Consider the following 13,456-nt stretch of genomic DNA (forward strand, 5'->3'; position numbering starts at 1 on the left):
AGCGCGGATTTACTGACCAGAAGGTCCTTGGCTCGAACCCGGCCTGCGCCTTTCGACTCCCCCTGCCTAGGCTTGGGCGACGTGGCAGTATCTCATCCCCCGTTCTTTTTCCGACTGACGCGGCAACTAGGCATCGAAAGGGTGTTACGGCTGAACGGCTGTTATAGAGCGCGGTTTACTGACCAGAAGGTCCTTGGCTCGAACCCGGCCTGCGCCTTTCGACTCCCCCTGCCTAGGCTTGGGCGACGTGGCAGTATCTCATCCCCCGTTCTTTTTCCGACTGACGCGGCAACTAGGCATCGAAAGGGTGTTACGGCTGAACGGCTGTTATTTATTATTAAAACCAGTCGAGTTTTTACGGGAGTGACTTTTCCCATGGGATCATTGTTAATGTATTCACGTGTGCAACGTCCTTGATTCTAGCTTGCCGCCCGTGTGAGTTAGGATGTACAAAATAAGGATCGGACCAGATCTTCAGCCACCGGTATTCCTTTCGATGAAGTGCTTAATGAATCCGACAAGCTTTTATCGAATACATTACAGGAAAACTGCATTTCTTCGTAAACAATATTCAGCGTCCGTTTCGAAGTTCCGTATACTGTAAACAGTCATCATCATTGACAGCACAACATCGGTGTTCATCACTGATGCTTTGCAACCGTAAGGTTTGCAGAGAGTAAACTCAGTCTTATGGTTCATTAGATTCTGCCTGTATTGGGATCATAATTTGTTAGCTAGATTCTTGTCACCCTTATCATTTGTTTTTAGCTCATTAATCGCGCGTTACCCGTTGGGAATCTTAAGAGTCCAAGATTTTTTCTATCAGCCACCAAATTTCACCGATAAAGCCTTTTACGGCGCATCATGGCTCTACGGTCATTGTCCTTACTTACCCGCCCGGGGCGATGGATTTCCGTTGCAGTGCCTTCAACAACCCAGAAAAGCTTCTTCAAACGTTGGGCATCGACAAAGCACGATCGTGGTGACAGTTGGCTGGCTTCAATGCTCAGCCGAAGTGATTCAAAGGAATCTCAGTCCGGTCTGTTGTCGAACACTGTGACGATTTTCGAGTTACAAACTCATGTCGTGAAACCACAGTTCATGTGTGAATACCTCAAGGAAATGTGAGTTGTGTATTTCCACGATAATGTTTATGAAAGGGAGCATTTTGTGAATGTTCTTTCTAAGACTGATAGCAACTCGGAGCTTCTGGGAAGCTGGACTTGCGAGATCGGATTTCAGGATACAGCATGTAGGTTCTGCTTACGTCTTCATGACCGTTGCACAGATCACTTATGGAAGTATTCTGCCGGTTACCCAGGCCTTAGCCAACATACAGAGATATATAGATCGCATAAGGTAACCGCCTTCCACCATTGGTAACCTTTTCAGGAATTGACCGAAAGCCGACACCGAAGGAACGTAATGTTGCACACGAGAAAGAACGAAATTTGCTTAACCTTCAGCTTCTGGCCAGACCCTACCCCAAGGCCTGATGAAAACAATATTTATGAATTGCGTTCGTACGCTCTGAAGGTGAGTGTTATAACTATGCTAAACTTAAAGTTGTGTCCCAATGTTGCCAACGTGCTACTTCAAGCTGCTCTCTCATACCAGACTTTTCGTGAACTAATCGTTAACCCCTACTAGAGGATGAAGGTATGGGGCTCCAATATGAATCTGATGCAATGCAACTCATAATTATGTGGTTTTATACTCCTGCTCTTCGTTTTATTTAATTTTTTAGTATTTCTACTTGAAATCCGGGCACGAACTAGATCTTATCCTTATCTTATGTAGTACACCACTGGTAATCGACGAATACACCATCTAGGGAAGATATCGTTTGTTTCGCATGTTGAACTCAGTCATGGCTAGTCAGGTGGTTGTTCATCAGTTGTGTTGACCTTGGAGATTGTCCACCTGTCCCCAGACATCTTATCATCGGTATTTTTGTACCGTATGATGGCTAGCTGACCTCATCGTACTACGCACGCTTAACCACCGTCTGTCAAGGGTGATGTTTTCCTTTTCATACCTTCGCTGGCGAAAATTTTATCGGAGAATAAGCGACGACCTGATAACATGAAGTAAAAATGGAAATAGATGAATTCTGTGGGATTTCTGTTCCGTATCCACATGGTTCACTGTTATTCCTTTTAACGCACGGGTTACTGTTACACTTACTGTGTAGTGCCAATAGGATTTCGGGGTATGCATTCGCACCTGCTTGACATTGTCAACGAACCATATTTGAGCTGGCCCGGTGTCTCAAACCTACGTCGTTCAGAGTTGAAATGCTGCTTGAGTTTTTGCCACGTTTTCTTATACATTCCGGGTTCACGGTTTCCTTCACTTATGAAAGAACCATATAGGAACACTAGAGAAAACCACGATGATTAGGGGTGGCCTTTTCAGAGAGAAGAAACTTTGTTAAAGTCTGTCAAGGAACGCTAGTTGTGAACTATCCTGAAGAATGTTTCTCTTCTTGATTCCCCTGTTAAAAGATAACTGTATTTACCGCCCTATAATATTCACCTATCGGTTCAGCTAATCTTAACCGACACGATGGAATTTAAGTGTTGTGTTCAACGACCGATTTGATGTAGGCCTATTTGTAACCATTGATTGTGGTCAAGCTGGTGATCCTGTTTACATGTTTCAGTTCCGTTCCTCAGCTCACAAACCGTGCGTCAAAATGCATTGGTTCCAGGTGCCGTGGTTTCTTTCGTCGAGAAGGGGAGAATATGGGAATGAAAGCTACGCGTTCGAAGCGAGGATCTCATCTGCGCACCGTTTACAAATCAATCTGTTTGCCCAGTATGCCATGAGGTGACAGCTACTCAGTGAAGGTAATAGCTTTGGTGCAAGATTGCTATTGGCTGCATGACACAGCCATATCTGCCAGGACCACAAACCACTGGTTTGTCTCATCCCGTGGTCCTATCCGGGAGGACATCACAACCATTTGTTTCTGGTATGGTTTTTCTGGTCTCAGTCCGAGAGGCTGACCTTGATGGGATACAGTGTTCTTTGGGGTGTGAAGTGGACCTCTGGCACACAGTTTGAGAAGATGTGAGCATGGCCCCTTTCACGTTTCTTCAGTCGTCATCCAAATTACCGATGATCTTGTCGAGTTCTGGGAGCTTCTAAACCAACTCAACTCGATATTGTTGAGCCAAAGAGATGCTCTACAGGTGGTAAACTGAATGCCTTTGTATCAACAGACTTGTTCCAGAGAGAAAGCAAGTATATAGACGTGCATTCACCACGCCGTGATCGGAGTCAAGTGGTGTACTCCAAAGAGAACGATATTCTTGTGTCGAAACTCCCTACCGGTAATTAATTGCCACACGGTCCAACTGAGTCCACGGCTGGTTTCCAGTTGGTTGCCTCCAAGGCACGCCGTATGGGCGTTTTTTCTGAAAGTTTGTGCTACCCAGAATCAAATGATCTTAAGCGCAATCGAATAAGCCGTTCCTCACTGTCTTCGCCATAAGCATCAGCCGCGAAGATGGATTTCATCAGGACATTGTCAGCCAACCTGAGCATTCGTATAGCCTGTTGGAATATTGATATCTGTAAGTTTTCGATCGGGTACCCGTATAGCCTGTGACTTTTTAGTCCGAACCACGAGCCAACATTTTTTGTTGAGGAACCCTTTCCGGAGCCAACGACTCAACACTCTGACCCACTTAGCTTTAGGGCGCTGGCCTGACCCATAGAGTAAGACATAGCTATCTGACTCCTAATGTCACTTCACGCAGCATTCTGAACGGCACCAAACTCTTCAGTTATAAAAGTATTTCGACTGTATTGAATAATGTACGGGTGCTCACGGCCAACCATCGGGTGATCGGAGTGTGCGTATTTATGGCCGACCTTTTCTAGCATGTCCTCCAGGGACAGCGGCATCGCTTGTTTCATAAACATGGACAGCTGGTCGTCTGGGGGAAACGCCTTACTACCTTCACACTCCTATTGCGGAGGACAGTACGACTTTAGGGGCTGAGTTCCAGCCAGAATTGCCCACAGGATAATTGCAGCACAAAAGCCCAACTACCACGATAAGATGACAGCTTTATGAAATGTCTGTTCTGATTAGGTGACTTGGAAAAAGTTCAGACGATTTTCTTTCTGGAAATTTAAATACCGTCTTTTGAATTACTCGATTTCGTGTTGTATGACTTGCGTATTTTTCGTTTATCAACTTTCAGCCCGGTACAATGATCGAATGGGGAAACCACTGGTAGGTGCTATTCGATTTTGTTTCAAGCACAGTCAGAATCTTCCATTCTTCATTACCATTTCCTTACCCACGAGACCGTTTTTGTCCATAGGGTTTCGTTTCAGGCTGTCACGGTTGCAGTACGGTATCATTCACATTAATCCAAATAAGAAATTAACTCATCTCATCCACTGAATCGCCCCGTCTTGAAGGCATTGACTCATGGAAGCCTCGCACGATATATGTACCGAGCTAATGGAATTTCAGCTTCTTCTTGCATTGGATACAATCTTTATGGGTATGGAATACTTGTCCATGTTCAGGACTGAGAAATGCTAGATCTACGCGATAGATATGCCTAATGGTCTTCTAGACCATTTAAACCAAAGAGCATGATAGTTTATTACGAGATTATCTGCAACGTATTAACGGATGCAATCATAGTCATTGAGAACTTTATAAATACATAGCCATATTTGTTTGTCTTACTGTATATCCCAGCTGTATGGCAACTCTGGTATTTTCAGACCAATGGTGCTGCCTGCATAACCTTAGATAAACTTTCGGTAAATCCAAGGCAAGTCCATTTAAGAAGAGCCGGTTAGCTCGCTCGGATATTTTGTCCATAGAGCTTCCAGTATCAACCGTTTAAGGTGATAGTCCCTTGGTAAGTGTAGATCAATGGATAGGTGTTTGTACAGTGATATTACCTCTCTGGAGGATGAATAGATAGGTTGAAGAATTGGGAGTCGTCTTTTGCTTTTGATGGAGGTGATTTCTCTTTGGGTGTTTTGTTTGTGTTGGGGCTGTACTATACCGTCAACTTCCACAAGGAATTCGTCGGCTTCATTCAAGTCCATGGAGTAGAATGAATGGGGATGGTCAAGCTTACCTTTAAGAGTAATAGAGATAAATGTACGAAATAGCCCGATGCTAGGAGGTTGCTCCTCACGAACCACCTGTAATATACTGAACACTCACTTCGCACGACAGTCAACTACTAAGGAATCAATATGAACTCACCTGAAACGAGATCCGCAAACAAATCTGATACGTCCCTGAGCTTCAATACCGAACTTCTACAGGAAATTGTGAATAAACAAAGGTTCATAAACTCAAAAGTCCTCAATAGGTTGTCAGACCATGAGATGCTATGGAGATGTTACGGAAGGAAGGTTGATAGCTTATTAATGAATTTGAACTCCACTTCCGGGCCAGAACTTGCTGACTGTCCTGGTACTTTGTTTATCCTTAAAGCACATCTTGAACCAGATCATATGACCGTGTCGCACGGGACTACGTTTTTATCTTTCGTCATAGTTGCATGTTGACTGGGATAGTGCCATTGCGCCCGAACCTAGACAGGAGACGATTAGGATCCGCAACCAAACCCTTCGGCTCAAAAGCTAGACCGCAAGGTAGCGGTCACCACACACCAACCTAGAGGACCAGGAGACTTTTGGCCGGAACTTTAACCGATAACCAACCTGATATGGGAGACTCCGAATATCACACGAACACCTTCAGTACAGCACGGAAGTAGATGAGCCGTCACACCACGGCGAAGTCCAATCTCTTCGTAACTGCAGCGAGGCATCGATGTTGACCACCGATGTTATGCTGTCTATCGTGATGGCGATGGATCAATTTTTCTGATAGAACATTAAGGCCATTCCTTGTACGATCCTTTTCTAGGGTTTCCACGTGTCGAGTGTGGAATGCAATGATAAGTAAGACAGACGGTCAGTCTGGAGTCCGCGCACTAACAGACTACTTAATCAGGTCCCATAAGCTGGTGTCGACCAAGTGAGCAATGTTCCATGTGGTATAATAAGTCATAGTGAATGTTGATGCATGCCCATCTATGATCCGGTAAGCTGCGCAGCAGAGGCTAATTTCAAACTTCAAAATTATTTTCGGGAGGTACCTATTTATCTGATTTATTCGCTACAGATAGCGGTGGATCATGCCAAGTCCTCCTGTTCAGCTTCCGCTCGTTTTTTGGTGCTTTTCATACACCTCAGAGGAACAAAAGAGATGATGTGTTATCAGGTCTTTCAACTTTTGGCAGAAACAAACTTATAAGGAGTAGTTATTCTGTTACAATCCCAGTTGCTTTGATCACGCATCGAACGAATCTTACACCAAATATTCGCTTGGACATTTGTTAAGTCTAAATCTACCGAACGAGTTTATGTGTACTTTGGTTCCGATTCAGAGTCGTACGAGTCCTCGTCTGTTCTACATCAGACCAATAACGATGGTTTTCAAATACGCCTTCAAACATGACATTACTGGTCAGTGGTGCAATCCTTGGTTTTACTTTTTCCGTTTTGCAGAATGCCTACTAGGTATCCGGGGTTTGTTTAAGTCTTTATTTGCCAGAGGCTACAATTCTCTGTGAGTCTATGACCTAAATAACTGTTTGTCAGGTATGTCATCCCATCGGTACTTAGTACTGGAGCTTAACGGGCACAACTGAAGCGGAGCTCCTTAGTTAAAATAGAAGACAAAGGGTAGGGATATGAACTTGTCACAGAATAAATGATTTGCCTAGTGAAAATGGTCAGAAGTACAACCCGCAGCTTCATAGAATACAAAGGACCTTAGCCGGAAAGATTGTTTGTGATTTTTATTAACTCAGCACGACTCGAAATCTCATCCACCGCAAGGTCTATCAGTCAGTTCGACTAAGGCTGCTCACCATATCAGACAAGTGTACCGCTTTGGTGCAGAAAACCAGCAAATGAATGCCAACTCTGTTTTCGACAAACAGAATGACCGTACTTACCACAACCTTTCTAATAACACCAAAATACCTTCGTGTTTCTGTCCCCACCCCATCAAGTTGGGGCTACGGTCACAAGTTCGCCATAATATCGGCTTAAGAGACCTGGCTGCATAAATTCTGAACACGCGATCCTTTCCTAGTCCTATTGGATGGTTGCTTAACTTAACAAACTTTCCGTTCTCTCTCAAGTGGAAAGCACTTGATTATTCGGCGAATTACCTTTTTTGCGCCTTCACCGACGCATAATATCGAATTCGGATCGGCGTACAAACATCTTTAGTGACTCCGAATATAACAGGCACAGGTACCCTTTGGTGTATACCGAATGGACGCTACGTAAAAAGACGAAAACGCAAGAGACCTTTCTATGTACAATTCACATCCATCACATATGGATGGTCATGGTGTTTTATCATTGTTCTCGATTCACCGATTGCAGGGCACGTGGGCTTCGTCTGCGATCAAAACAACGTGAGCCTGTTGCTGGGCTTTTCTCACACATAGGCGAACTTCATCAAGTCCATCATTTGTGGGGTGAGTTATTAAACAGGTCACATGTCGATCCATTTCATTATTGAGCACAGCAATGAGTGGGATACAGTTGGGTGTTTTTGTATATCTAGCATATTCTCGTGGAACGAACTCGCGTTGTTTCTGGTCCAATGGGTGTAACCGGATGAGGTCCATCCCAGTATCCCTGAGGGCCTAGATTTTTCTTCTGCTGGACGTTTTGGATATCGACGCTTTTCCCCCATAGAGGATAAAATCAAGTCAACTAAGCGCTTTAGTGTTAGGCTGAATTCTGCACCGATACCGCTTTACTACTCATAGTTAGGTGCTGCTACGGCCGAGAAGCCTACCCCGCCCGCGATCGGGCCGCTTGCCGGTCCAACATCAAGACGAGCTCTGATGGGCCGAGAGTCTGGACCCAACAGTCAGTCATGATCCAATATCTGCCGAATGCCGGTTGCCAATGCCGCATCCAGAAGGCTTCAAATTTTATAGAATGTCGTCGCCGCACATTATATACGAGGCGCTGTACGTGTCTTTGACCTGATTTCGGGCGTTCATACATGTGCACTTTTGTTGTTGATCGTTTTTATGGGAACGCTAGCTTGGAAGTTTCAGGCCGAGAACTAAGCTGAGAAAATGCCGTTATTACAGTTAAACCCTCAGTTCCGGTAAGAACTGGTATTGATTATGACCTATTTTGTGGTCTGGTGGTGTTTTCCGTTGTACAAAGCATTAACGAAGGTGAAATTACTTCAGGTTCGGTGAACTGACTTGTTGAACTAAACCAAACGAAATAAACCTCTGGCAGACTATTCTGCGGTGCCTACGGAGACTGTCTTGTGTAGGTGTCGTATAGGCAGCACCACTTTTGACCACTACCGTTCTAACCTTAAGGAGGCTTGAATGAACGACAAGCTTGTTTGGAATGAACAGTGTGAAAATACAGTAGCCAGTTCCTGGGTTCGTTTCAATGTCTGGCGAAGCTTAATCTTACGAGCGCATCGGCTTGGCTACTCAACAATCAGCCTCTGGTGTTGTTTGTTCCTACCAGAAACAGTTTGGATCTGTACTTTCAAATTTCCCCCCGATTACTCCGTTGGTACTAGTTTACTGTTTCACTAGCGCAATAGGCACAACCTTTTACAGGCAAATTGGATAATACTATCTGTTCTCTAAATGTGGTAATTCTTGTGGTTAGACAAGGATTAGTTTATCAGCGAGAGACTCGCCAAAGGCTGAATGCTCCGGTATGAAATAAATGGACATGTCTTTTACAGAGAATGCTTTCGGAACTTACCAAAATCCTTCTTTAGAGTTAATATTCCATCCTGTTGGCCGTGAAGAAATCTAGTCGGTTAGCTACCACATCTTTTTGGTTCGTAGTTTGCCAAAAAAACGATGCATTGATGTTGAGCTTCTGCCAGATGCACAAGCCGGTATGGAAGCAATCAATGACTCAGGAATAGCCGGTTATGAGTTTACCTCTTAAATCGTTCGAGTCTCTAACTCAACCTTGGATACGTTCGAAATCTATTTTACAACAGATGGTTTTATATACTATACATATATATCCGTAATTGTGTGCTTCTTGCTCTGGTTGAAGTGCCCGGACCTCTGTCAAGATATATATCTTTCTAGAACTAGGTGGGACGTTGAAGGCATTTTCAATGGTTGTTTTATTTAATGAAGCTTTGCAGTTTCTGTAACTAAACAGCAAATTTGCTGTTATTTCTAGCCAGACCTATTGGTTCTACCCATGGATCAGGATATCAATTCCTGATAGTTTCTATTCTCGCAAAACAGTCTAGCTGGGCGCATTTTGGTCCGGCTGTTCTTTTCCGTAAAAAGTCGAAACTGGAGGTCTCACACTAGGATCTCTGCTCATAGGAGGTTCGCTGTACGATGGCTGCTGTTAGGTTTCGTCTCTATCGAGCTCGACATAGATCATTGGTTAAGGAGCGAACCTACCAACTGGAAAATCACTGGTTCGAACCGAACTCCGTCATCTCGACTGCCCATCTTCAGGCTTAGACAACCTGACAGTATCTCAATCCTCATACTTCTTTCGCGTGAAATAGCGTCTAGAATATGAAAGGGTTCACATCCGAACGATTCCCATTCGCCACTCTATCAACTCATCTCTTCATCAGGTAGCAGCAGTTCACTTTAGCCGTGTTACTGATCAATACCAGTGAATCTGTTGTGCTCTTAATCCCAGTCTGTTTTTCACCTTTTTAGCCTATAGCAGCTTGGAAGCGCGCCAGAAATCTCGTGATGATACTTGGCAAGACCCTGACTGGAGCAAATGCGTAATGCACACAGGTAGCCGATTCTGTGCGCGTACCTTCTGGCTTCTCCTTCAGTTTCAAATGTGCTATATACTGTTTTCCTACGTTTCCCCCCTTTGCTCTCTGTCGCTTGCTGCAGTACGGGTGGACGGTATTTTTTATATGCTTGTGTATATGATCACCGACATCTCCCAGACCTGACTTCTGGAATTTCATTTGCGTGCGAGCGTTTTTCGGAGTCTTGTCAATCTGATGAGACTTTACACCTCAACAGAAATACGTAATCCAGATATTGAGTTCTCTTAGATATCTCTAACTGGTATCCTATGAATACATCAAAGCCATGTCTTTGTGGTGATCGTTGGTGCGTGTCGTACAGTCGGTATGTGCAATAACTTCAGCATCTATCCCGACTCGAAACTCATAGTTAGGTGCTGCTACGGCCGAGAAGCCTACCCCGCCCGCGATCGGGCCGCTTGCCGGTCCAACATCAAGACGAGCTCTGATGGGCCGAGAGTCTGGACCCAACAGTCAGTCATGATCCAATATCTGCCGAATGCCGGTTGCCAATGCCGCATCCAGAAGGCTTCAAATTTTATAGAATGTCGTCGCCGCACATTATATACGAGGCGCTGTACGTCTTTGACCTGATTTCGGGCGTTCATACATGTGCACTTTTGTTGTTGATCGTTTTTATGGGAACGCTAGCTTGGAAGTTTCAGGCCGAGAACTAAGCTGAGAAAATGCCGTTATTACAGTTAAACCCTCAGTTCCGGTAAGAACTGGTATTGATTATGACCTATTTTGTGGTCTGGTGGTGTTTTCCGTTGTACAAAGCATTAACGAAGGTGAAATTACTTCAGGTTCGGTGAACTGACTTGTTGAACTAAACCAAACGAAATAAACCTCTGGCAGACTATTCTGCGGTGCCTACGGAGACTGTCTTGTGTAGGTGTCGTATAGGCAGCACCACTTTTGACCACTACCGTTCTAACCTTAAGGAGGCTTGAATGAACGACAAGCTTGTTTGGAATGAACAGTGTGAAAATACAGTAGCCAGTTCCTGGGTTCGTTTCAATGTCTGGCGAAGCTTAATCTTACGAGCGCATCGGCTTGGCTACTCAACAATCAGCCTCTGGTGTTGTTTGTTCCTACCAGAAACAGTTTGGATCTGTACTTTCAAATTTCCCCCCGATTACTCCGTTGGTACTAGTTTACTGTTTCACTAGCGCAATAGGCACAACCTTTTACAGGCAAATTGGATAATACTATCTGTTCTCTAAATGTGGTAATTCTTGTGGTTAGACAAGGATTAGTTTATCAGCGAGAGACTCGCCAAAGGCTGAATGCTCCGGTATGAAATAAATGGACATGTCTTTTACAGAGAATGCTTTCGGAACTTACCAAAATCCTTCTTTAGAGTTAATATTCCATCCTGTTGGCCGTGAAGAAATCTAGTCGGTTAGCTACCACATCTTTTTGGTTCGTAGTTTGCCAAAAAAACGATGCATTGATGTTGAGCTTCTGCCAGATGCACAAGCCGGTATGGAAGCAATCAATGACTCAGGAATAGCCGGTTATGAGTTTACCTCTTAAATCGTTCGAGTCTCTAACCCTTAACCTTGGATACGTTCGAAATCTATTTTACAACAGATGGTTATATATACTATACATATATATCCGTAATTGTGTGCTTCTTGCTCTGGTTGAAGTGCCCGGACCTCTGTCAAGATATATATCTTTCTAGAACTAGGTGGGACGTTGAAGGCATTTTCAATGGTTGTTTTATTTAATGAAGCTTTGCAGTTTCTGTAACTAAACAGCAAATTTGCTGTTATTTCTAGCCAGACCTATTGGTTCTACCCATGGATCAGGATATCAATTCCTGATAGTTTCTATTCTCGCAAAACAGTCTAGCTGGGCGCATTTTGGTCCGGCTGTTCTTTTCCGTAAAAAGTCGAAACTGGAGGTCTCACACTAGGATCTCTGCTCATAGGAGGTTCGCTGTACGATGGCTGCTGTTAGGTTTCGTCTCTATCGAGCTCGACATAGATCATTGGTTAAGGAGCGAACCTACCAACTGGAAAATCACTGGTTCGAACCGAACTCCGTCATCTCGACTGCCCATCTTCAGGCTTAGACAACCTGACAGTATCTCAATCCTCATACTTCTTTCGCGTGAAATAGCGTCTAGAATATGAAAGGGTTCACATCCGAACGATTCCCATTCGCCACTCTATCAACTCATCTCTTCATCAGGTAGCAGCAGTTCACTTTAGCCGTGTTACTGATCAATACCAGTGAATCTGTTGTGCTCTTAATCCCAGTCTGTTTTTCACCTTTTTAGCCTATAGCAGCTTGGAAGCGCGCCAGAAATCTCGTGATGATACTTGGCAAGACCCTGACTGGAGCAAATGCGTAATGCACACAGGTAGCCGATTCTGTGCGCGTACCTTCTGGCTTCTCCTTCAGTTTCAAATGTGCTATATACTGTTTTCCTACGTTTCCCCCCTTTGCTCTCTGTCGCTTGCTGCAGTACGGGTGGACGGTATTTTTTATATGCTTGTGTATATGATCACCGACATCTCCCAGACCTGACTTCTGGAATTTCATTTGCGTGCGAGCGTTTTTCGGAGTCTTGTCAATCTGATGAGACTTTACACCTCAACAGAAATACGTAATCCAGATATTGAGTTCTCTTAGATATCTCTAACTGGTATCCTATGAATACATCAAAGCCATGTCTTTGTGGTGATCGTTGGTGCGTGTCGTACAGTCGGTATGTGCAATAACTTCAGCATCTATCCCGACTCGAATGAGAAACAAAACGGACAACTGCGTGAGGGACTTGTACCATACTTTAGTGACAACTGCCATCATCACAAACACAGTTCTTCATCGCTTCACCCTCTTTTTGAACTAAATTATATTTAGTCCCTATTTGACGAACCTCTTGATCCAATCAACCGAAGCAAAATTCAGAGGAATCAACTGATCAACTGGTAAATAAATGTCAGTGTCCAGCCATAGTGTTCCTTGTTGAAAGAGTGATGTCGCTATTTCAAGATTTGTCGTGGGTCTAGTGGTCGCAACTGCTTTTACTTGATGCTAGAAGCAGTGTATTTCTGAGGCCAGATATTTCCACTGACATTTTTCCACATTCAATGCCGTTATCCACTTGGCGTATTGAATTAGGTTACCCAACCACTGAACTGCAAACTCATTTATACTCTAGAACCCTCGCAGGCGTCAGTTTTGACCTTAATGATACCACAATAGCTATTTTCAGTGCGACAACCAATATCACCCATCTGGTCGTTTGGAAAAGCATTTTCGTTAACTCTCAATTAGGAACTGGAATTTCTGGGTTATTCATATCCAACGTGTCCTTGTAACTGTATTTGCTGAAACTCCAGCGACTCACAAACAGTTTTATGAGACGAACCCGGTGACTTGTACTTTACTCTGTTCTATTAGTGCTTTCACTTCATTGTTAGTCTCTTAATTCACCAAGCGCAGCTGACCATGAAACAATCGATTACGTTCCTTCCACCATCGCACGATATCGCAATGGTAACCTTCACGTCACACAAATGCGAAGTATGCAATCATATAAGGGAGCTCTCCCTCCCTCCC

General features: G+C 44.1%; 1 protein-coding gene across 1 annotated transcript in view; it reads left to right on the forward strand.

Moving 5' to 3' along the window:
* Window positions 1-864: 864 nt before the first annotated feature.
* T265_11374 (hypothetical protein) overlaps window positions 865-13,456 on the forward strand; it is a gene marked incomplete at both ends in the record, with an annotated part of 13,398 nt that continues 806 nt past the window's right edge. Inside the window, 7 exons of the mRNA XM_009178013.1 lie at window positions 865-1,124; window positions 1,161-1,252; window positions 1,289-1,359; window positions 1,393-1,536; window positions 4,218-4,249; window positions 7,459-7,553; window positions 9,771-9,854. Coding sequence (XP_009176277.1) covers window positions 865-1,124; window positions 1,161-1,252; window positions 1,289-1,359; window positions 1,393-1,536; window positions 4,218-4,249; window positions 7,459-7,553; window positions 9,771-9,854 — 778 coding nt within the window. The remainder of the gene's footprint in view (window positions 1,125-1,160; window positions 1,253-1,288; window positions 1,360-1,392; window positions 1,537-4,217; window positions 4,250-7,458; window positions 7,554-9,770; window positions 9,855-13,456) is intronic.

Source organism: Opisthorchis viverrini, assembly GCF_000715545.1.
Source record: "Opisthorchis viverrini unplaced genomic scaffold opera_v5_493, whole genome shotgun sequence".
In the NCBI taxonomy this organism is placed as follows: domain Eukaryota; kingdom Metazoa; phylum Platyhelminthes; class Trematoda; order Opisthorchiida; family Opisthorchiidae; genus Opisthorchis; species Opisthorchis viverrini.